The sequence below is a fragment of the Hyalella azteca genome, unplaced genomic scaffold (assembly GCF_000764305.2).
Source record: "Hyalella azteca isolate HAZT.00-mixed unplaced genomic scaffold, Hazt_2.0.2 contig36, whole genome shotgun sequence".
Taxonomy (NCBI): domain Eukaryota; kingdom Metazoa; phylum Arthropoda; class Malacostraca; order Amphipoda; family Hyalellidae; genus Hyalella; species Hyalella azteca.
In genome coordinates this window covers 1-22,845 of record NW_025930398.1, presented here as the reverse complement: position 1 = coordinate 22,845, position 22,845 = coordinate 1, and the positions used below count along the sequence as shown (strand labels likewise).

The 22,845-nt window shown below is 40.8% G+C and overlaps 1 protein-coding gene across 1 annotated transcript; it reads right to left on the bottom strand.

Annotated features, from left to right (window-relative positions):
* Positions 1–9,632: 9,632 nt before the first annotated feature.
* LOC125179298 (zinc finger protein-like) lies at positions 9,633–19,144 on the bottom strand. The gene is made up of 5 exons (XM_047884998.1): positions 19,120–19,144; positions 18,117–18,251; positions 12,245–13,124; positions 11,081–11,438; positions 9,633–9,936 (listed from the first exon to the last, which is right to left on the bottom strand). Exons 2-5 carry the CDS (start codon positions 18,189–18,191, stop codon positions 9,633–9,635), a joined length of 1,617 nt encoding a protein of 538 aa, XP_047740954.1. The 5' UTR covers positions 18,192–18,251; positions 19,120–19,144.
* Positions 19,145–22,845: the final 3,701 nt, after the last annotated feature.

Here is a 22,845-nt window from a genome sequence, read left to right as displayed (position 1 = left end):
CTGCAACTGAGCTATAAGTTTGGGTGTCAGTCAAAAGTATGTCTGTCCATAACCTGGCTGCTCATTCTGTGGTGAACAGTTGCAATAGTATGCCTAATAAGGCCAGTGGCTGGCTTGTCTCCCTGACCCCTCCACCAGCCTGTGTTTTCTTCAACATGGTTTTGGGCTGAGTTGGCCCATTGATCCCTTCTGTTTTTGCTATGCCTAATAGCTGGGTACTTATGGGTATCTGTAATTCTATGATTCTGAGTGCTTGAAGGGACCTCCAAGTTCCTTTTTTTTGGAGTGCTGTGGAGGAACCTGGAGTGCTTGAAGGTACCTCCAGGTTCCTAAACATTTCAGGTTAATATTTTTTCAAGTTTAGGAAGAAATTTATTTGATCTTTATCAGTCATTTTAAGTTCAATAGCAAGGAGTTTTCGTCACATATTCACCCATACATCAGATATGCCTGACTTATTGTAGGGTATATTGTAGAAATAAATATAAATATATTTATTTCTTTATATTCTTTAGAGTATCTTGCAGAGTTTTGCAGGAGATGTCAGGATCTTGCGGTCTTCTGCAGAGACTGGGCGGACCAATATCACACGGCTGTCAGGGTTCTGATTTGTCACTGAAAGAAGTTCAGAAACTGGAAGAGGATCAGGCATGGCTAAAGATGAGAGATGGGTTAACTGGGTTTCTTGTTCACTGTGACCTAAGTTCCATTGTGGTGCATTCTTCTTTCTTCTCACAGGTTGTTGCTCCTCCAAAAAAGACCCCCTCCTCTTTTGGCCTACCGGAACACTTGCACATTCCATAGCTTCATGGGAGTTTCCTGGCATGTTGATAGGACTAGGTTCTATTTCCAGGAAATGCTGTAGCTGTGACTGATGTTAAACTGATTTTCTATTGTTGAGTCAGCACCAGGATCAATCAAGTCTGTGGCACTCGCAATGCCTTCTTTCATGTTATTCACTTTCCTCTAATCTAATTTGAATGGAAATCGGGATTTTCATAAACGCCGGTTTCAAAGCAGGGGCTATGTTTACGAACAACCACTCACTATCACAGTACAAACGAGATTAGAACTCAATATTAAATGCTGCTTCATACGATTAAAGTTCTTATGCTAATCTTCAAACATACTCTACTCTAGTTAGATGGTTAGCAATGGGATTCTAGATTAGACATGGCGGTATTCGGATAAGCTGTATTCTCAAACTTAGTGGAATATCTATCAGGGGCAACGCCGGGTTAAGATGTTACATACACCGGACAAGATGCTACTTGCAGCAAACAAGTTATTAAGTGCGCCGGACAAGATGCTACGTACGCCGGGCAAGATGCTACGCACGCCGGACAAGATGCTACGCATGCCGGACAAGATGCTACGCACGCCGGACAAGATGCTGCGTACGCCGGACAAGCTGCTACGTAAGCCGGACAATATGCTACGCACGCCGGACAAGATGCTGGGTACGCCGGACAAGCTGCTGCGTACGCCGGACAATATGCTACGCACGCCGGTCAAGCTGCTTTGTACGTCGGGTTAAGCTGTTAGGTATGCCGGGTTAAGCCGCTACAAAAGCAGAATAACATTCAATTACAGGATCATAGCATCTATGCCTACATCACTAAGTAGCCAAGTGAAACTACAACCTTTATGCTAATGATTTAGATAAGGATAAAAATGTATATTTATATCAGAAATACGGTATTACGTTACGGTATTCAAGTTATCTCTAGAGAACCTACCATTGATAACTCAAGGAAAACAAGTTGCAGATGTTAAGTCTTATTAAAGCTGCTGTTAAGAATCGCAAGCCCTGAGGCAGGCTTGGTTCTTCCTTACGATTTTCTTCACAAATTAGGCTTTTACTCCAATAGTGAATGAGATGGCAATATGAATTTTCCAATGCTTCCCAAGACATTTGTTTACAACTTCTCTACAATGAAGAAAAATATGTAATTTTTGTTTAATATCAGTTATAATAGAGGAAAATGTTGTTCATTATACAACGTGACTTACCTAAATTTGTGAGACAAACGGAAGTAGTTCTATATATTCTCTATTTATCGGTATTGAATACATATCTGACTCAACCTCCATTTTTGTAGATATTTTCCACCAAAAACTAGTTATACGTATACAAACATGCTCTCATGTGCAGTGGAAATCCTGTATACTAACTGCTCAAATGAAGGCATTCTGGATGGTATGAGGGGAAACAGACATCATATATTATTGAGCTGTCGTTTACGACGGGCAGTAAGAAGGGGAAATCAATGAGGGGCTAGGAATAATACGTGGCCAGTTGTTGGCCAAGGCCAATTAGTTGTGCCGACCGCTGGCGGCTGGCGATTCCTTGGCCACTTGAAAGCTGCCCGTTATTGCAAGAAAGGGATAAGCTAGTATATATTACAAGGACTAAAAGCTCTAGGATAGCAACTGGCTGAGTTTGGGACCGATCCAGAACTTCACACAATGGTCGCTAATACCTCGCTCGCTGACTTTGCTGCACTCTGACTGGCAGCCTATAAAGGCACACTAGAGCTACTGATCCACTGACTCGACCAATCTGGAATCTTGGTAGGAACTAAATTCATCCAACAGTTAATTATGAGCATACTTGAAAACTACAATCTGTACATAATAATTGAAAATTATATGCAATATTTTTTTTTCATGTCAATTTGCTTAAATTTTGTCCTCAAACAAACTTTAGAATTTCCCGCACATACAAAATGAAATTTGACCAGGATGTCAATTTTAACTGCTGCTTCATACAATTATGGCACTTCTGCTAATATTCAAACAAACTCTAGTTTGACAATTAGCAAGGCCGGGTCAAGCACGCCGGGTCAAGCTGATACGCACGCCGGACAAACTGCTCCGTACGCCGGGTTAAGCGGCCATTTATGCCGGGTTAAGTTGCTATGTACGTCAGGTTAANATTCCAATGAAATATCATCCAAGCCTCAAAAAGCGATAGTCCCAAGTGACTGCCACCTTCAATGAATATAGAACAGCTTAGCCCCTCTTCCTTGGTGGCAGAAGGAGCCTTGGGTTAGGTACTCCACATGGCTTGGTCCTGTTGTCTCAAAAGATCAAATGTTCTGCTCTTGATTCCTGTGTCGAGCACCTACATCCACTTGCAACTCCTTGCATAATTAAATGAATCTATTTCTGATGGAGCCTGGAAGGTAGATGCTGGTAAGGAACACATCATTGATATAAGTAACATTGCACTAGAATCATTGTAGGTGCATTTTCTGTATAATGCTTGCAAAGAATAAGTAATTTCAAGCTCCCTTTTCTGGTGCAAGCATAATCATAACCAGAACATTGAATAGGTGTAATGTTGAATGTTTGTAAATAAAATAACTTTTCATGTATGCTTCTGTGGTGTGCACATAATCACATTTGACTCTGAATAGATTTCTCTGCAGAATGATTCTGAATACAATGTCTTTTCATGTCATTTTTTGTGGTGTGCACAATACCAAGCAAAGCACTGAAAGGGTTTTCCTGTTGAATGCTTGTTGAGAATCGCAAGCCCTGAGGCAGGCTTGGTTCTTCCCTACAATTTTCTTCATAAATTAGGCTTTTACTCATTAGTAAATGAGATGGCGCTATAACCTAACCTAACCTTGCATAAATTTCCAAGGTTAATTTTGCATTGAAATCCTAAGACTCCCCATACTGACTAGGTTTACTGTTGAATGTTTGCAAAGAAAATGTCTTGTCATGTCCCATTTTGTGACAGAAGCATACTCACACTTGGAGCAATTTGAAAGTTTTTCTTTTGAATGCTTGAATAGGACATGAGTTTCCCAGTTCGTTTTGTGGTGCAATAAAAATCACATTCAGAACACTGCTAAGGTTTTTCCTCTGAATGGTTGCAGAGCAAAGGACTTTTCAAGTAAATTTTAGAGGTGTAAGCATATTCATACTTGGGGCACTGAATAAATTTTTCTGTTGAATGTTTGTTAAGAAAATGACATTTCAGGTCCCCTTTTGTGGTGCAAGCATGATCACATATAGAGCAGCAAAACTTCAATGTTGAAGAAGGTTCTGATGAGCAATGCTTGTTCAAGATTTCTTTGCAACCATTGGCACATCTACTTTGAGAGTATTCCTGTGCATTTATCTGAGGATGCAGGGAAAAAGAATGGTGTTTGAGATCAGCTTCATTGGCACAAATATAAACTGGTTTGACATTGGTGTCTGATGTTATACAAACATTCGAATTAAATATGCTGTTGCAGTTATTTTTGTGTGATACAAGATTGTTCACAGTCAGGAACTGAAACGATTTTTTTCCACATGCTTAGCATTATTGAGCTGTTGTAGTCCACTCCTGAACTGGATGTATATTCAGAGCCGCAGTTGGGTCCTGAAGCAGGATGTCCTAGATCAATGTGCTTCTGCAGTTAGTCTGCTGCAGAAGCACATTGATCTATAATATCCTGCTAAGGCACCGATCTAGAACACCTGTAGGCACCAAATCATGCTGGGAATACCCAAGCCTGACGTTTTGATTGGAGCTAGACGCCTCAGCGACAACAGCCTCTACAGCAGCGTCTCCAGATGCAGGTGCAGCCCCATCTCCACAAAAATAATAATCAAAATGGAGTAAAAAATCTCCCATATTAATAACAGCCACGGAAAACTGCTGAATTTAGGTTTTATTCTCAGTAAAACCCTTGAGTTGTCACAACCAACAGAAATTTAAAACTGTGACAAATATTTTTACAATTCGCTTTCTTCATTTACCCAGAACAATGCTATGAAATGACTTGTGATGCAATAATATTCTAAAATACCTATAAGGAAAATCATATAGATAAGAAAAGGAAACCTCCTTGGAAAATTACACACCTATTTTGTCCAATAATTAAAAGACAAGACAAAATTACTCACCTATTTTATCTATCTCGTCTTCTATAACTTCTTCCAACATCTCCACTCTCCTGCAAATTGCTCAAAATGCTGCTCTACATACAATAACAGGTTACCACAATGCACCAGTCAAATAACATACTCACTCTGAATGTCAAATGCTTACAGTCCAACAACACACCTCTTTCCACTCAATTCTCACAGCTATGCCTCCATCAGCAACACCCTTGTCACCAAATAACAAGACCAAACCATCAACCTAGCAACGTTGGAGACACACAGCATAACAAATACATCAATGTCATTGAGACAGTACACCTGATCATTATTATGTCAGAGAGTTGGTGCAGCACAAAACTGTATTCTTTGATAATGGGCTCCATCACTTAATGTGATGATAGTTGTGAATCACAAAGGTTACATTTTAAATCTATAATGCCTGCAGCAATTTCTTTAATGCGGGAGGGATAAAAAAATCAGACAGCTTGTAATAGAGGCTCATAAGAGGGCCTTAATTTCAACATGTGCAACAAATGTCACCTGGCCCAAGTTACTTAGGCAAACATTTGTTTGCTTGATGGATGCATCAGCAATCTTTGATGAGCATAACATGGCAACATTTGAACTTGGCATATTTAATGAAATAGAAAGCGTTTTGAAATAGACTTGAAATTCCACAGCATAAACAAAGCCATGATTTTGAGAGAGTATTTTTGGTCCAGAACATTACTAATAATATTTTTCTGTGCAAATAGCAATATACACTGTTAATATGCATTGCTAAATTTAAGTGCTATATAAAAGGTGTTAAAATAACTGAGCTTTATTAAATCTTTATAAATACATTAGTTATTAGAACCTGATAAATTAATCATCAAGCAACACTAATTGGTCATTTTGGGATGGATATATTCACTTAATTAACCATAACATATTGATGTGTTAAATAGTGTTAAAATCCTACTTATTTATACTTGTATACATTCTTGAACATGCTGAGTCAGCATCAGAACTGAGTCAAGACTGCTGTTATTGCAATGTAGTATAGGAACAAAGCAAGATATACCAAGTCAGAGTTATCGATAATGGTTTTTGGTTGGTTTCTTTAAAATTTTAACAATCAATTATTTAACCTAGAACTTTGGATTTTAATTCAAAATTTGCTTTTCAGCTCAGCTGAAATTAAAGGTGGTGCCTCTGTTTTTCATTTGGGGGCATGAAACAGGTGATGTATATTGAGGTGACATAACATGATGTGATGAATTATTGCACAACAAAACAAATATATTAATTTACAAATTGCATTTAAAGGACTTGACAGAGGCATGGAAAGATTTATTATTTTTTACATTGCACAGCAGGCCATGGCTGTTGTCATTACCCATCCTGTTAGTGGCAACTAGGTAGTCAGATTTTCAGAGTACTAAGGCCATCTACTTTCATGGCCATCGTGGCTTGCATGAATTTAAACCAACATCTTATGTATGATAATGCTGTATCCATGATACTTGCTGATGTGCTTATAGTACTCAAAATTGAACTTTAGGAAGAGTCTAAAAAACTCTTCTTTGCCACTAAGGTTTCAAATTCCTGTATTTTGGTTTGATCAGAAACATTGCAGTTTGCAGATATGTCAATTCATGAAATAAAAGCTTTTGCAATTTAGTTCCACAGTGTGGAATTCTAGAAGGGTATTAAATTAACAAAAACACATTAAAAAGGCCACCACACAACCAACCACAGTCTGGAGAGGATGACATCACAATGTCACAACCAATCACAGTCTGGATAGGATGTCATTGCAATCCTAACAACTAATAACAGCCTGGAGAGAATGCAATCTCAACCAACCACACATGGATATAGACATGTATCCACCTTAAAATGACAGAAACTTTACACACTATCCTACAATTCCAGCCTCCAGAACCATATTCCCACCAAAATATCTTGCACAGTGACTGCACCCAAAATGGTTTGCTGATGATTGCATTGTTGCAGTCATATCAGAAAGCAGTGTAAATAAGTCGTTTCAATATGAACATAAATAAACTTGCTTCACTGCCTATGAAATAAAGAAAAACGTTTTGTTAACATTTCTAGAGTAAAATTAAAGATTTGGCATAAAATGTATGCATTGCTTAAAAATTTTTTTTTGCTCAAAATGCTTTTTACCACCTGAAAAAGGCATATAGGACTTGAAATTCCATGAATTCACAGCTCCAAAAATCCAGTTATGGCTTAGTGCACCAATCTGGAATATTAGGTAGATTCTCAAAAAATTTATTTTTTTTATTCAAGGTTCTCTGCATCTTTCAAGTTTAAGTATAACCTTGTAATATTAAACATAGATTAGTCAGTAATTGTCATTAGTAATTTGACATCAAATCAAAAAGTGCATGTATAGGTACTCAAAAAATTTGCAATTCGGGAACTGAGGGTTTGCAAAACCCCTTTAAAATTTTATGCCAGAGAAGGCAATGCAGCCCACAGATTTCAGACTGGAAACTGTGAAGTGTAAAATCAGATAACATTCAATTACAGGATCATAGCATCACTAAGTAGCCAGGTGAATCTTCATCATTCATGTTGGAGATTTAGACATAGAGAATAATGTATAGTTATGTCAGAAATATTATCATCAGTATCTTATAGAAAAGAAGTTGCAAATATTAAGCCTTATTAAAGAGAGCACAATAGAGCTACTGGTAACTGACTCAACCAATCTGGTCCCTCAGTAGGAACAAAATTCACCATACAGGTAATTATGAGCACACATAAAAATACATGTCATAACTGTAAACAACATAAATATGTTCCTATACACAATAATTTGATTTTCCTACACACCACTATGTTAAAATTTTGCCCTTAAACAAACTGTAATTTCCTCATTCAAAACAAACTAGAATTTAGCTGGGAGCTCAATATTTAATGCTGCTTGATACAATTATAGTTCATCTTCAAACATATTCAAGTTTGGCAATTAGCAAAGAGATTCTAGATATTTGACATAGCAGGATTTGGAATATCTGGATTCTCAAATTTTGGGGCATATCTATCCCAGGCAACGTCAGGTTAAGTTCATAAGTACACCGGGTTAAGCTGCTGCTAACTACACCAGGTTAAGCTGCTACATACGTCTGGTTAAGCCGCCATATACGCCGCATTCAGCTGCTACATTCGCCTGGTCAAGCTGCTACATACACCGGGTAAAGCTGATACATATGCCAGGTTAAGCTGCTATGAACGCTGGGGTTAAGCTGCTACGTATGCAAAATTAAGCTGGTACAGAAGCAGATTTGAGTAAACAAATACAATATAAAATACGATGACCCTGCTTTAGCAGAGCGCTTTGACAACAGGAGGCATCCAGATGGTGACAAATATGTTGATCGTGCGCATTTAACCAACTGCTTGGTTAAACGGGTTGCACACAACCTCAAGGTTAAACAGGTTTGACAACACTCTCGTGTTTAAACAGGTTGACAACCTCGTGATTAAATGGGTTGGACACTACCTCGTGGTTTATAACGATAGTGATGCTCAGTTTGAAGGGGTAGAATCCTATAGAATAATATAATAGAAGCCAACATAGGTATGGAGTATGTTTTGTCTCAACTGCAAAATTAAGATTTAAATAAATCAGTGCTAAAGCAGCAAAATGCAGCATAAACTGAACCTAATTTATGAATAAGTCTTTTCTGGAAAAGGGCAACTGTTCAAAAAAGAACTTCTTTAAACTTGCAACATCTTTCCATTGGGGCTAGTATAGCATTAACTATTCTAATTCAGCAAAATCTTCAGCAAGAACATGGAACATATGTTATATGACTGGCATTGTTAATATATTGTAAAACAATTCAACTGTGTATTCTGCTGTCAAAAAACCTTCAGTAAAGTTAGTGTTGTTGTTTCTTGCGCCGACGTCACGCTCGCGTGGGTGGAGGCTCTTATGGTGGTAGGAGGGGTGGCACCGGAAGAGGGGGAAGATGGACGAAAGCAGGGAGGGTGGCCAGGAACGCCGCCGCCTCCACGGGGCTGTCCCACAATGATGAGACGCTGAGGGACGTGTGGAAGGAGAGGCAGACGAAGAGGTGCTGGACGGATTGGAGGGGATCCCCGCACTCCGGGCAAGCGGCGCTAAGGGAGCATCCGACCCTGTGGGTGTAGGACGCAAGGGAGATGCAGTATCCCAATCGGAGCTGGGATAGCGTTGAGCGGTAAGGGCGAGGGAGCGAGGCCTCTTCTGATGCAATCGGTGGTGGTGGGGTTGTAAGGACAGCGTTGCTAACGGCAGTCGCCGCAACACGGGAGGCCATCTCCCTGCGGAGGGAGCGTTTTGCCTCTCCATAGGCACTGACGGGCATGATGTTGTCTGCCAGGAGAGGCGCCACAAGGTGGCTGAATTTTGTCTTGATTGAAGCCTTCATGGGGCGGTCTCCGGAGGGAGCAGAGACGATGTTGAAAGAAGTATGGGTAGGCTGGAGGGCGCTGGCGAGAAATTGAGCACAGGCCAGATCCAGGTATGCGAACAGGGGGAAAACGCCGGTCTCATGGTGGAGATGGGCGATTGGGGCCATCTTGAGGCAGCCTGTGGCTAATCGTATGGCTGAGTTTTACATGGTTTGGAGACTTGCAACTGCAGTGCGTGAGGCGACTGGGTACCAGATGGGAGCAGCATAATTGAGGATTGGGCGAGTAATTGTCCCGTAAGTGGCAATGATGTCTTCCTTGGAGAAGCCCTAGTTGGTGCCGGCCAGGGCTTTTGAGATGCGTAAGGAGCTTGTTGCTCTGGTGGCAATGGCTCTAACATGAGGAGAGAACGTAAAAAGGTTATCCCAGGTGACACCTAGGATTTTGGGGGTTTTATCCAATGGGATGATGCCATTGCAGATTGTTGCAGAGGGGTGTAGACGGGATTGGTGAGTGTCAGGGGTGAAGAGCGTGACTGAGGATTTCCCAGGAGCCACGGCCAGTTTCTTGGTGGTCGACCAGTCTGAGACGCCCTGGAGAAGCTCAGAGAGGTCAGCCTCCGCGACGTCGAGCCTCGGGGATCACACAAAAATAGTAAGGTCGTCTGCATATGAGGCGATGTTGGGGGCCGGAACAGGTTTGTCCGAGATGAAGTAGTTGAATAAGGCTGGTAAGATGACCGACCCTTGGGGGGACTCCAGAATGGATCGTTCTGAAGGGGGACTGTGTTCTAAGATAGAGGCAGGATGCCATCCTGCCTCTAAGGTAACAGCACAGCCCGCGGACCTGATTGTGATGTAGGTCTGAGGCCGCGATCATGCTAAGGAGGAGAGGATGGTCGACATTATCGAAAGCTTTTGATAGGTCGACCGCAGCTGCCACTGTACGTGCTGGGGGATGATGTGAATTGAAACCCGTCGTAATCCGGTGCGCGAGCGGGAGGAGGGCGGTGACTGTCGAGTGTCCCGGTTTAAAGCCATGTTGCGAAGAGACCGTGACGAGAGAATCTGAGATGTATGGGAGTAGTAGGCGTTCCAGGATCTTGACCGCTGGACAGATGAGGGAGATGGGGCGGTATGAGGAGCCCTGGTTACCAGGTTTACCTGGTTTTAGTATCTGTATAATTATTGAGTTTTTCATATAGATGGAATGGAGGCCGTGGAGACAGAGATTTTAAAGATGAGGGTGGGTGAGAAACTGGAGGCCACGTGGGCCAAGGTGTTTGAGGTGAAGAACCGTGAGGCCATCCGGACCCCGAGCGAAAGAATTGTTGGCGGCTCAGATGGCGAGTTTCACTAAGTTGGAGGTGAAAGGGGGCGAAGTCCCTGTTCAGAAGGCGCTCAGCCCAAATTCGATGCATAAGGCGGCGGGTGAATGGGTTCAGGGAGTGCAGAGCGATGGAGGTGAATAGTTTGAAGAAGGCGGTGGAGATCTTGAGCTGCGACGAGAGGGGGCCTGACCAAATTGGATTGGCTGATTGGGTGGAGGGCGGCTAAGCTTTCTGGATAGTGAGCAGAGGAGGTTCGTGTTTTGACTGGTGAATTCGACTGTTGCACGAAGCAAGATGTGTCCGCCAGGTGTTCCTGGCATGAGCCTGTATTGAAGTGGTGATTTCTAGGTTGAGTTCGGGGAGCCGGGGGTCGTTAGGGTTGTGCGCTCTGATTTCATCCCATTGCTCTATAAGCAACCGGGTGCCAGGGTTGACTGCGGGGAATACTCCTTTCGAAAGCCTGCAGGGATATGCTGCTTGGCAGCAGCTGCCAGGACGCTCCTGAGGGTCGACTCACCTCCGCACGAGGTGGGGGCAGGGACTGCCTCGAGCGCTGCCTCAACTGCTGCCGTGAAGGAAGGCCAGTCCACTTTCCTAAAGTTAGTATAAGAGCGGTTAGACCAGGGAGCTGGGGACTCCATGGCGGGAGGTAAATGAAGCAGGATAGGTAAATGGTCAGAATTCAGGGCGACTTGAGGAGCCCATGAGGTGCTGAGTAGTAGCCGCCCGGTGATGATGGCAAAATCAGGTGAGGAGGGTGGACCGTGGAAGGGGAGGCAGGTCGGCGAATCCTCGTTGAGGAAAGCTAAGGGGGAGCCAGAGATGAAAGTTAGTAACTAGTGAACCACAGGAACATGCTTGCCACTCTCACAACACAGACGGCTTCCAGCTTCTTGAGGGGGCTTAAAGGAGAATGTTGCAGATATTTCAATGAATAATTTTCAATATCCAACAAGCGAGTGCCTTTGTCTGTCACCTTCACATACACACCATCATAAGCGACTGCCATCTTGGAGGGATTTTGAACAGCTGAGCCCCTCTCCCTTGTTACCAGTGGGTGCCGTGGGAAAGGTGCTCTATGCAGTTTTGTCCTGCAGTCCCAAATGATCAGATGTTCTGCACTTGAACCCTGTGTCAAGCTCCCTTCATCCACACTCATCTTCACTCTTGGGTCACTGAAGCGGTTTCTGATGGTGCCAGGAAAGCAGCTGCTGTTCAAACATGCGATTTGAAAATATGTTCATCAAATTTGGAGTATCAAAGAAGCTTCTTCTGTAGAATGCTTGCAAAGAAAATGTTTTTTCAAGTCCCATTTTGTAGTGGAAGCATAATCACACTTGGAGCACTGAAAAGGTTTTTCCGTAGAATGTTTGTAAAGAAAATGTCTTTTCAAGTCTCCTCTTGCGGTGCAAGCATAATCACATTCAGAGCACTGAATAGGTTTTTCTGTCGAATGTTTGTGAAGAAAATGTGTTTTCAAGGCTGCTTTTGTGGTACAGGCATAATTACAAGCAGAGCACTGAAAAGGTTTTTCTGTTGAATGCTTGCGAAGAAAATGTATTTTCAAGTCCCCTTTTCTGGTGAAAGCATAATCACACTCAGAACACTGAAAAGGTTTTTCTGTTGAATGTTTGTAACGAAAATGGCTTTTGAAGGCTTCTTTTGTGGTGCAAGCATAATCACACTCAGAGCACTGAATGGATTTCTCTGTGGAATGCTTGCAAATAAAATGTCTTTTCAAGGCTCGTTTTGTGGTGTAAACATAATTACACTTAGAGCACTGAAAAGGGTTTTCTATTGAATGTTTGGAAAGAAAATGTGTTTTCAAGTCCCATTTTGTGGTACAAGCATGATCACACTCAGAGCATGGAAAAGGTTTTTCGGTTGAATGTTTGTAAAGAAAATGACTTCTCAATGCCTTCTTTGTGGTGCAAGCATAATCACACTCAGAGCACTGAATGGGTTTTTCCGTTGCATGCTTGTAAAGAAAATGCCTTTTCAAGCTGTACTTTGTAGTGCAAGCATAATCACACTCAGAGCACCGAATGGGTTTCTCTGTTGAATGCTTGCGAAGAAAATGTCTTCTCATGTCCCTTTTTGTGGTGCAAGAATACTGACACTCACTGCAAGAAAACTTCTTCACGGATGAAAGCTTAGAAAGGCAACGCTTGTGCAAGACTTTTTTGCAATCATTAACATATTTACTTCCACAGTATTTCTGTGCTATTATTTCAGGAAGATGGGAGAGAATATGTTGTTTGAGATCAGCTTCAGAGGCACACAAATTAAAACAGAATTGGCATTGGTGTTCACTTTGGCACAAAATTTTGGAGTTAATACGCTCTTGCATTGATTTTCTTATGGTGCCTAATTGTTCATTGTCAGGGAACCTAAATGATTTTTCCATATGTTGCTTGGAGCTGAGCGACCCGGAGTCGTCAACGTCACCAGCAGCATCTCCTGATGCCGGTGCTGACCCACCTTTGCCAAACTAATGATAGAAAAGCAGAGTTAAACAATCTCTCAGAATAATAAGAGCCTAATTAAACAATTGACTTTCAAGTTTGATCCTCAGGAAAATGAAAATTGTGACAAAAGTTCGGGAATTTTTGCCTAGTCTGTTCTGGTTCATAAAAATGATTCCTCAGTATTATTACTTGGCCAGAGCAAACAAGTTAAACACAAATAAAATACAATGAAAATTTATACTTGTGTAAAGTTAGATACATTAATTTCATACTATTTGAGATACATAGATTTCAAACTTTGAAGCTGATTTTCAATAAGGCTATGGTTTCACCAACATATTGAGATTCTTTGACATCAGGTAATGTCCCATTTTTTTTATTCACCAAAACTTTAAAGTCTCAACAACCAAATCAACAGCCACCCTCACAACCTTACACATGGCTCAGTACCACTGCCACCCTCAAGTAAAGATTAATAGCCAACCCCTTCTGATTGAACACAACCCAAAAATCCATGGCCTAACCCTCGATTCCATGCTTACTTTCACCAACCAACACAAAACCACAACAGCAAAATCCACAAAAAGCAAAACACGGTTAAAGTCCTCTCAGGAACATCATATGGACAACACAAAGAAACCTTACAAGCCTACAAACCATCTGTTATCCAATAATTGATAATGCCTTTCAGAACTGGATCCCAATCACTCATTACTCCAACTTAACCTGACTACTAACGGTTCAAAATTCCCGACTTTGCCTACAATAACTGGTTGCCACATGTGAAAAACTATTATTATTATTAATATTATACGAAGCAGTTATCGTGGCGACTGGATCAAAGAAACTTCGAGGGCAAGTCACACATAAGATTAATAGACACATTATTAAAAACATATAAACAACGAATAGATGGGAATGGATAAAATGACTAACCACTAGATTCATAGGCTCTACGAAATAGGGCTAAGTACTTTAGGGCTAATAGGGCTAAGTATTTTAGGCGTCGACAAAACACCTGCAACAAAGGAGCCAAAGTTAAGGAAGCCGGCAGACTGTTTCAGGTCCTGTCAGCGGCGACCGGAAACGCTCTGTCGCCGCCGGTATATAGACGTATAGATGGTACGACGATATCCGCTGTTGATGACGAGCGCAATCGTCTTCTCGAAGGCAGATCCGACATGCGCTGCAGACATTACATGAGATAAGGAGACGCCAGACCGTGAAGGCATCAGAACGTCAGAACAGCGACCTTGAACTGTGTGCACTGCTGAATGAGCAGCCAGTGAAGATTGCGCAATATCGGCGTCACATGGTCAAATTTTAAACTATTGCGCACGAGTCGAGCAGCGGCGTTCATTACAAATTGCGGTTTAAAAAGTGCCGTGGTCGGAAGTCCATAAAATATGGCATTACTATAATCCAAACTGGTCAGAACGAGCGCCACCACGAGGGCCTCGAGGAGCGGCCTCGAAAGACAGCGGCTAATGCTATGTATTCGTCGCAGAGCGCCATAGAAAGCGGTGGTGATTTTGGTATAATGTGATTGTTCATAAAAAGTTCCGAGTCCAACAGAATGCCCAGGTTGCGAACTGCGGACGCAGGCATGAAAAACTCGTTGCCCATGCGAACAGGGTTTCCGGAAGTTGATGCCGGCGCCGAGCAGTCACAAACCAAATAAAACTGGTTTTTGCTGCATTGAGCTGGAGCCGGTTGGAGCACATCCATTATGAGAAGGCGTCCATGCAGACAGACATACCATCCAGCAAGGCTGCAGCATCAGACGGTGCACAGGAGCCATAAATTTGAGCGTTGGCGGCGAACATATGCGGATTGAAACTATGCGAATGGATTATATGCTATAAGTCAACAGTATATAACAGGAAGAGGATCTGGCCGAGAACTGATCCCTGTGCTACGCAGCAAGTGACCAAAGCATTGGAAGCTATTGCTGATATAGGACTCGAACCACAACAGCACTGTGCCGCGCAGGCCAAATGATGTCAAGTCGACGCAAAAAGTGGCGTGAACGACCGTGTCAAACGCTGCCAACAGGTCGATTAAAGCTAGTGCCGCAATTTCGCCAAGGTATCCTGCTAGTAGAATGTTTGAAAGAACCTTCAGCACAGCGGTTTTCGTCGAGTAGAGATTATGGTATGCAGACTGGAAGCGAGGCATGACATCGGACAGCTGAAGATGATTGTTCAGCTGTCGGGCTACAACATGTTCCAGGAATTTCAACAAAATCGACAGGTTGGAGATGGGTCGACATAATTTGGGATCGGAAGCGTCAAGAACTGTTTTTTTAATAGAGGCGTAATGTAAGCTGATTTGGAGTTCATCGGAACAACACCGTCCGTGAGGCAGCGGTTGAAAAGTTCGACCAGGAAAGGTGCTAGGGTTACAACATTTCCGCGTCGTCGGCAGCTGATCTTCGTGGCCTGGGACTGCTATGTCCCAAACAAATACTAAGGATACTAAGGATGTTGAGACAGCCGAACGATAACCGGCGACACGGCTGCACAGAGTGGCGATCAACACGAACGCTAAGCAGGTTTTGAGGACTACGGGTTAACATAAGCCGATAATCAGTAGCAGCATCCGCAGACGTTGAATTAGTCGCAAATGATTTCCGCCGTAGCAACGGCCTATTGCCAGTGATAACGAACGCGCACTGCTCGATAGGTAGCAGCAGGATGCCTACTTCGGCCAGCACGACGATAGACATGTGAGGCGTGGGGGACGTCGCGAAGAGTAAATCTACTTTCTCAGAGACGGATGGATCAAGGGCTGCAGCAGCGGACCGCAGGCCGAGCAGTCGCTTAGCCGCGAAAGCTAACGGCGCCATGGATAAGCTTAAGGGGAGCGTCTACCCTAGAAATCGAAATTTTCGGCTTTTCCGGTTTTAAGCTCATCTTAAAGCTTACTTTCTGCCGCATCGAACGGTAATAGAACCATCTCTGTACGTTGATTTATGCGTTCAGGACAGATCCCGAAATGGGGGAGGGTGGTGGGGTCCCTTCACAAAAGTCTATGGGGATATTTACTGGATTAATTACTGGACCTGCAGCTCAGTTATCACTCAGCCATCATGCGGAAAGGTGTTGATGTAGTCGTCCTATGCACCGCTGACTGACTTTGAAGTGAGATAACGCTTATTTCTAGTATCTAAGCTACGTTACATGCCTTTACATAGCGCGCCGCGGTTTTTCGTCTCTACTGAAAAGTTTGAAAACATGAAAAACTCTCTCATGGCAAACCTATCTCCACCTAGAGTTTTTAAGCTACAAGAATGAGACATATACCATTCAATGCGCAAGAAAAAGATCTACTAATCGCTGTAGGCGTTTTTTCTAATTTCGTTATAGTTTGGATTTTATTCTGTAAAAAGGGGGGTGAGGGGGGTAAAATCAAAAAAATTTCTGAATAATTTATGAAAAATGCCCCCACACCCACAAAAATGAGAATTTCCAAAAACGCCAACAGCGTTTTATAGATATGGTCTTTACGCATCGAATGATATGTGTCTCGATCTTGTACCTTGAAAATCCTAGGAGGAGATAGATTTAAACGGTACCCCTTTTCGCAATTTTCTAAGATTTTCACATTTTTTTTCATTTTTTTCAAAAAATCCACTTGAACAAAAAAGTCTTAGATTTCTGTTTTACATATGTGTACCAAGTTTCAGAGCGATCCGTCTGTAAATAGCCGAGATAATTTTTCCTTAGACGCTCCCCTTAAGCTGTCAGATTCAGCTTGGTTCATATAACAGTGACGTTCATTTACTGTCAGCTCAAAGCTGAATATAGCGAACGCCAAAACAATGTAACTCCCATGTCACAGTTGGTCATGCTTGATATTAGCGGTCTAATGGCAAGTAGTGGGAAATTTTCAGCCTACTATATTGCACAACAACACAAAAGCCAAACAATATCTTCACTCTGAACATTAAATGCTTACCATCCAACAACACACTAACCTCCTTTCCACCTAATACCTTCCTCAATGCCTCCATCCAAAACACCACTGCCACCAAATCACAAGACTAAACCACTAACCCTGCAACATGAGTGACACTCAGAACACCAAATATATCAATGTAATTCAACCAGCACTACCTATCAACACCACCAGCACTACACTTAGAAAAAAACAGTAACAGCCTCACACCAAAGCCATTGACTGCTATCAAGCACCAGAATTGCTCAACCGCTAGCCTCCTTCACTACCAAATACAGACAAATCTGAATTATCACTCCACGGATCAACAAAATGGGCTGTAGCACAATTTTTTCCTGGTCACTATTTCCATTAAACCATTACTAAAACAGAATCAACAATAACATAATTTAGAGACACCCAGCTGTGACCGCGCATTCGTTTCAGCCTAAGCTGGGCCACATATGCAAGTAAAAATTGAATTTCACTGCCCTAGCTCTCAATATTTGTTCACTGTTTTTGTTTCCTTATTGATGACAGTTTTCTGCAAATGAAGTTGGGCTTGCTCTGCTTTATGAATGGATATTATATTCACCCAAGCAGGTCATGGACAGCTTCAAGATAAAATAGCTACTGATGAGAACCCAAGTAACATCTTTGTCCCATGCTGTGTGATGATATTACCAATCCCATTCTTTCTTGAATGTGATCCTGGATACATGAGAAAAGGGTGGGGATGTTACATTGAATGCAACTGTTTCAAGGGCATTACCTCATCTTCCTACACTGCATGAACTAGATGACTTGTTCAAGGATTTAGTCTGTGCATATGGTAAATTAAGCGTATTGCTATCTATTTCTAAAGATAAAATAATTAGATTTCTTTCACGGGATTAAAATGTACAGGGTAAATGGCATGTATTTTCAGTATCATTACCAGTACTTGTAAAGTCGCCTATTTTATACTCAACTACCAACAATAAAATGAAGCAATGGTGATTTGGTAACTAGGGAAATTCTCTCAAAAATTTACTGCTTAGTGTTAATTAGAGAGAGGTGAAATTACCTATGCATACCTGATTTAACAACAGAGCAGAAATGTTCTGTGAGGAGTTTAGGTGGGTATTGAAAGCTTCAACTTTAGCCTCCATCTTGCACGGCACACAAAACGAGAGTGCAGGTGTAGGGCTGAGATGTACAGTTGAACAAGCCTGGGGGATGTGAAGGACAATGTTGATGCGACTGGCAGGTATGTGTGCATTTTGCAAGATATAGTACGTATGTGACTCTTGTGACTTTTTGGATAAACATGGAGGAAAATGGTGATGTGGCAGTAGTGATGTGTGCATGTTATGAGGAAGGACATAATATAGGAATCCTTATAGAATTCTCTGCAAGTTTCTAATTTCACACATCACATATCAGTGGTTGTAAAATGTCTTCTCATATCATACTTCATAAAGCAAATATTCTACTTGCTTTTTTCAAATTCAAATAGATACATAGACATATGGGTCAATTTTGGAATGAAAGGCGTGCTTTTAGTATGTTTTTGTTCAATATTTCTTTTTGAAATTATTTATTTGTATTGTATTGACATTGCATCACTAGAATTAAAAATGTGTTTCAGTTAACAAGAATGTTCCCTAGTACTACCTATTTTTTGCAATTCTCTGCTATATTCTTATTTATTCATTGGCAAACAAGGAAGTACAGCATTAGAACAAGTATATTAGGAAATTTTTTGCAGGATTCCTGTCAATTGGGGCCATCACATTACATTTTAATTTGACTACTGACACATATGGGGAAAAATGGTGGATGTGGATTTGGAATAGCAAACCTAATGCAAGCAATTATGAGTCAAATTTCCCACAAATTTTAACCAATTATTGAATGACAATGAAGGTGCTTTATACCTAATTATTACTGCTCAGTATTTCAGACATAATACTGGGTTAAGATTTGCCTCACGATGCCTTACTTGAAGATTTGATTATAAAATAGAATTATGCAATTTTCTATTAAAATCTATGCAAGAATTTTCAATGCGTTTATTTGCATATCAACTCCACCTACCTCATTTCCATATAAGAATGGTTCCTCTTTGATGGATACTTCATCAGTTTCATCCTCAGGTTCCTCTTTGATGTAGATAGCAGGAACTTCAATGACTGGTGAAGGGTCAACCTTTATAAAGGCTGGAAAATATATATATTGGTGTACTGGTGCCAATTGGTTAATGAGCAAGATATCTCATAGTGAATATAATGCTCACCAAATTTATGAGTCATGTGAGCCTTAGAAAAAAGTTAATATCAGTCAGATGAGTGAAACTCATGAGGCAACAAATGCACATACATAGTTATCAAATCTTGTATTGAAACTCCATAGATATAACTATAGAGGAAAATTTAATAAAATAAATTGAAATAACCTCAGTTCCTCCCTTACAGACTAACAGTTGATTTGTAAGGCATATGACATTTTCCTTACCTTCAGTCTTTACTTTGCTGCCACCAGGAGATGCTTGAGTGAGGCTCTGCTCAGGGCATCTGCCACTCCTGCCTGCAGCTTCAGAGAGTTGGTGCAGCTCAGCACTACATTCTTTGGTAATGGGTGCCATCACCAAATGTGATGCTAGTTATGAATGACTGAGGTTTAAGTTTTAATTTAGAATGTTAGCAGCAAAGGTTATAGCACTGGAGGAATACATGAAATCATAAAGTGCAATAGAGGTCAATAAGTAGCCTATAATTTTAAGATATACAAGAAAATTTAATTGTCGCAAGTTACTTAAGCACATAATTGATTGCTTTATTCATGCAGCAGCAATATTTGATGCAGACAACGCGGCTAGACTTGAATATGACATATTTAATAGCAATAGAAATCCTCTTGAAATAGACGTGAAATTCCACAGCATTGATGTCAAAGCCATGATTTTCAGAGAGCATTTTCAGTCCAGAACAGTGCTAACAATATTTTTGAATACACTTAGCAATGTAAAAATTGCTAAATTAAGGTGCTATGTTGAAGGTGTTGAAATGAATGATCTCTATTTGATTTTCATCATCACATTAGTAATTATAACCTAATCAACCAATCACTAAACAACATTTATTGGTCATTTTGGAATAGCTCTACTTGCTTACATACCTAATTGACCATAACACATTTATGTGTTCATTAGTGCTAAAAATCGTACTTACTTATACTTGTATACATTATCGAACATGCTAAGTCTTTGTCAGAACTGAGTCAAGACTGCTTTCATTGCAAAGTAGTATAGAAACAATGGAGGATATGCCAGCTCATAGTGATTAATAGTGATTTTTTATTTCTTCATGATTGCAACAATAAATTATTTGACCTTGAACTTTTGCTAAGAATTTCAAATTTTCTTTTTTGCTCAGCTAAAATTCAAAGTGGTGGCCTTTTCTATTTTTCTTGGTGGCACATAACAGATGGCATGTATTGAGGCAACATGAAATGGTGTGGTAAATTTGTGCACAATAAAACAATATTTTTTCTAAAATTTGGCATAAAGGTGATTTGACATAGGCATAAAGTAAGTAATTATTTTTTGCATTGCAGCACAGGCCATGGCTGTTGTTGTCATTGCCATCCTAAAATGGCAACTAGGCAAGGAAAGGGTGATAGCTCAGTTATACAGGGCACTAAGGCCACATCTAGTTTTAAGACCATCACTGACTTGCTCGCTCACCCAACTGAACCACTGTATTGCATTATGCTACACTTTGGACAAGTCATCACATGCTCAATTGCCTCTAAATGAATAAAAATGTTGTGCTATTTCTAGGATAAAATTAAATATTTTGCATAATATGCATGCAAGGCCAAACTTTGTTGACTAATCCGCTTTTTGCAACCTGAAAAATGCATTCATGGCTTGAAATTCTATGAATTTACGGCTTCAATAATCAACTTGCAGCTTGGCCAATCTGGATACTTGCTAAATTTCAAAACTTGGAGGCAACACAGTCATTTCACAGGTTATTTTTGAAAATAATAGGCAAAAATCTGTTGTTTTTCTGATTATACAATGAAAAAGATGTGAAGGTTCAGAATAACAGGTGAAATAGACCAAATTCCTTGGTGCTTTTGTCTCACTTACCTCACAGGTGGCTTCTGTCTGATTTTTCAGCTAGGCTCAGGTACAGAATTGGAATTTTCCCACCTATGAATTAAATCTCATAGTTCCAAAGTGATAAATTTTTTATACATTTGTAATCTTGCAATCTGATTGTGCATTTCTATTATTTATTAGATATAAAGTAATTCATCTATCAGGAACTTTGTGGCTAAGGAAAGGTAGGAAAGCTCAAGTTACAGCTCAAACAGTAAATATATTCTATGCCAATTTGATAGTAGATGTTTTCTGTAATAGCTAGGGCACAGACCTTGAATATCAGATTGATTTTGTCATAGAAGAATTTCTTAATGAGATGTTTGGTCATGTTCATCAAAATTAGTAATTTTATTGATTTTCAATAGAATTAAAAAATATAACTTATCATAGACCATCAAGAAATTTACTACAGCAGTTTCTGCTAATAACCTGAACAGGTTTCAGTACCATTTCATGTTTTTTTGATACAGTATAAGTAAGATGTCTTACAATAAGATGTTTAAGGGGGGGTCTAACCTAAAATTTTCGGATTTGGCATTTTCGGTTTTTAGTCTCATCTTAAAGCTAACATTCTGCCCTATCCAAGGGTACCACTGCCAACTCTGTACGTTGATTTATGATTTCAGAACATTTCGTGAAAGGGGGGCGGGTGGGAGAGTTCTTCAAGTAAGTAGATAGGAACTAATTAGCTGCTGAGCTCTTTGAATATAGTGTCTACCTGAGTTGTGCTGTAGTAAGGTGTTTAGTCTCATCTTAAAGCTGACATTCTGGCCTATTCAACGGTACCACTACCATCTCTGTATGTTGATTTTTACGTACATGACACTTCATGAAAGGGGGGCAGGGGGTGAGTTCTTTCAGTAATTACATAGGAACTAATTCGCTGCCGCAGCACTACAACTGCAGTGTTTTTGTGAGGTCCGACTCAGTGTGCCTCCGGGCTTTGTAGGGAGAGGTGCGCATGTAGATGCTCCCGCCATCCTTGAGTGGAATCAAGCTCCAGAAATGTTTAGTTTGGTATCTATGCTACATTGAGCGCATTTTGTGGTCTGCATGGAACTTTGTCACTCTCTCCTCAACATTCACACTTATTGTCACAAAAACCTATCTCCTCCTAGTTTTGAAGCTACAGTGATGAGACATATACCATTCAATTCGTAAAGACCATACCTATCAAGTAACGAAGCCCTTTTTTAGATTTGAGCACAGTTTGGATTCAAAATGGGGGGGAAGGGGGAAAATTTGAAGAAAATTAGAAAAAAATTGTGAAAATGTATATAAAAACACTAAGGCAAAAATAAAAAATTGGGCTTCATTACCTGATTGGTATGGTCTTTACAAATCGAATGGTATATGTCTCAATGTTGTAGCTTGAAAACCCTACCCTATCAAAATTTTTAGTTGGTGGCGAGCCTGAATTAGGAACTGCCTAGGACTCAGACTGAATGTAAATCAGCTTCTCTATGTCCGCTTTTTGGTCTACATTCCGGTCCCTGAATCAGACAGCTACCAGAGCCTGGTGAGGGGACTGAGGGGATTCTGCCAACTCTTGCCCTACTCTCAGGAGACCATAAAGTTGGCCAGGAGGTTCTGACTAGTAACTGATTGCGGTCAGTTAGCCAACTGACCCAGAATAACTTTGCACTGAGTGT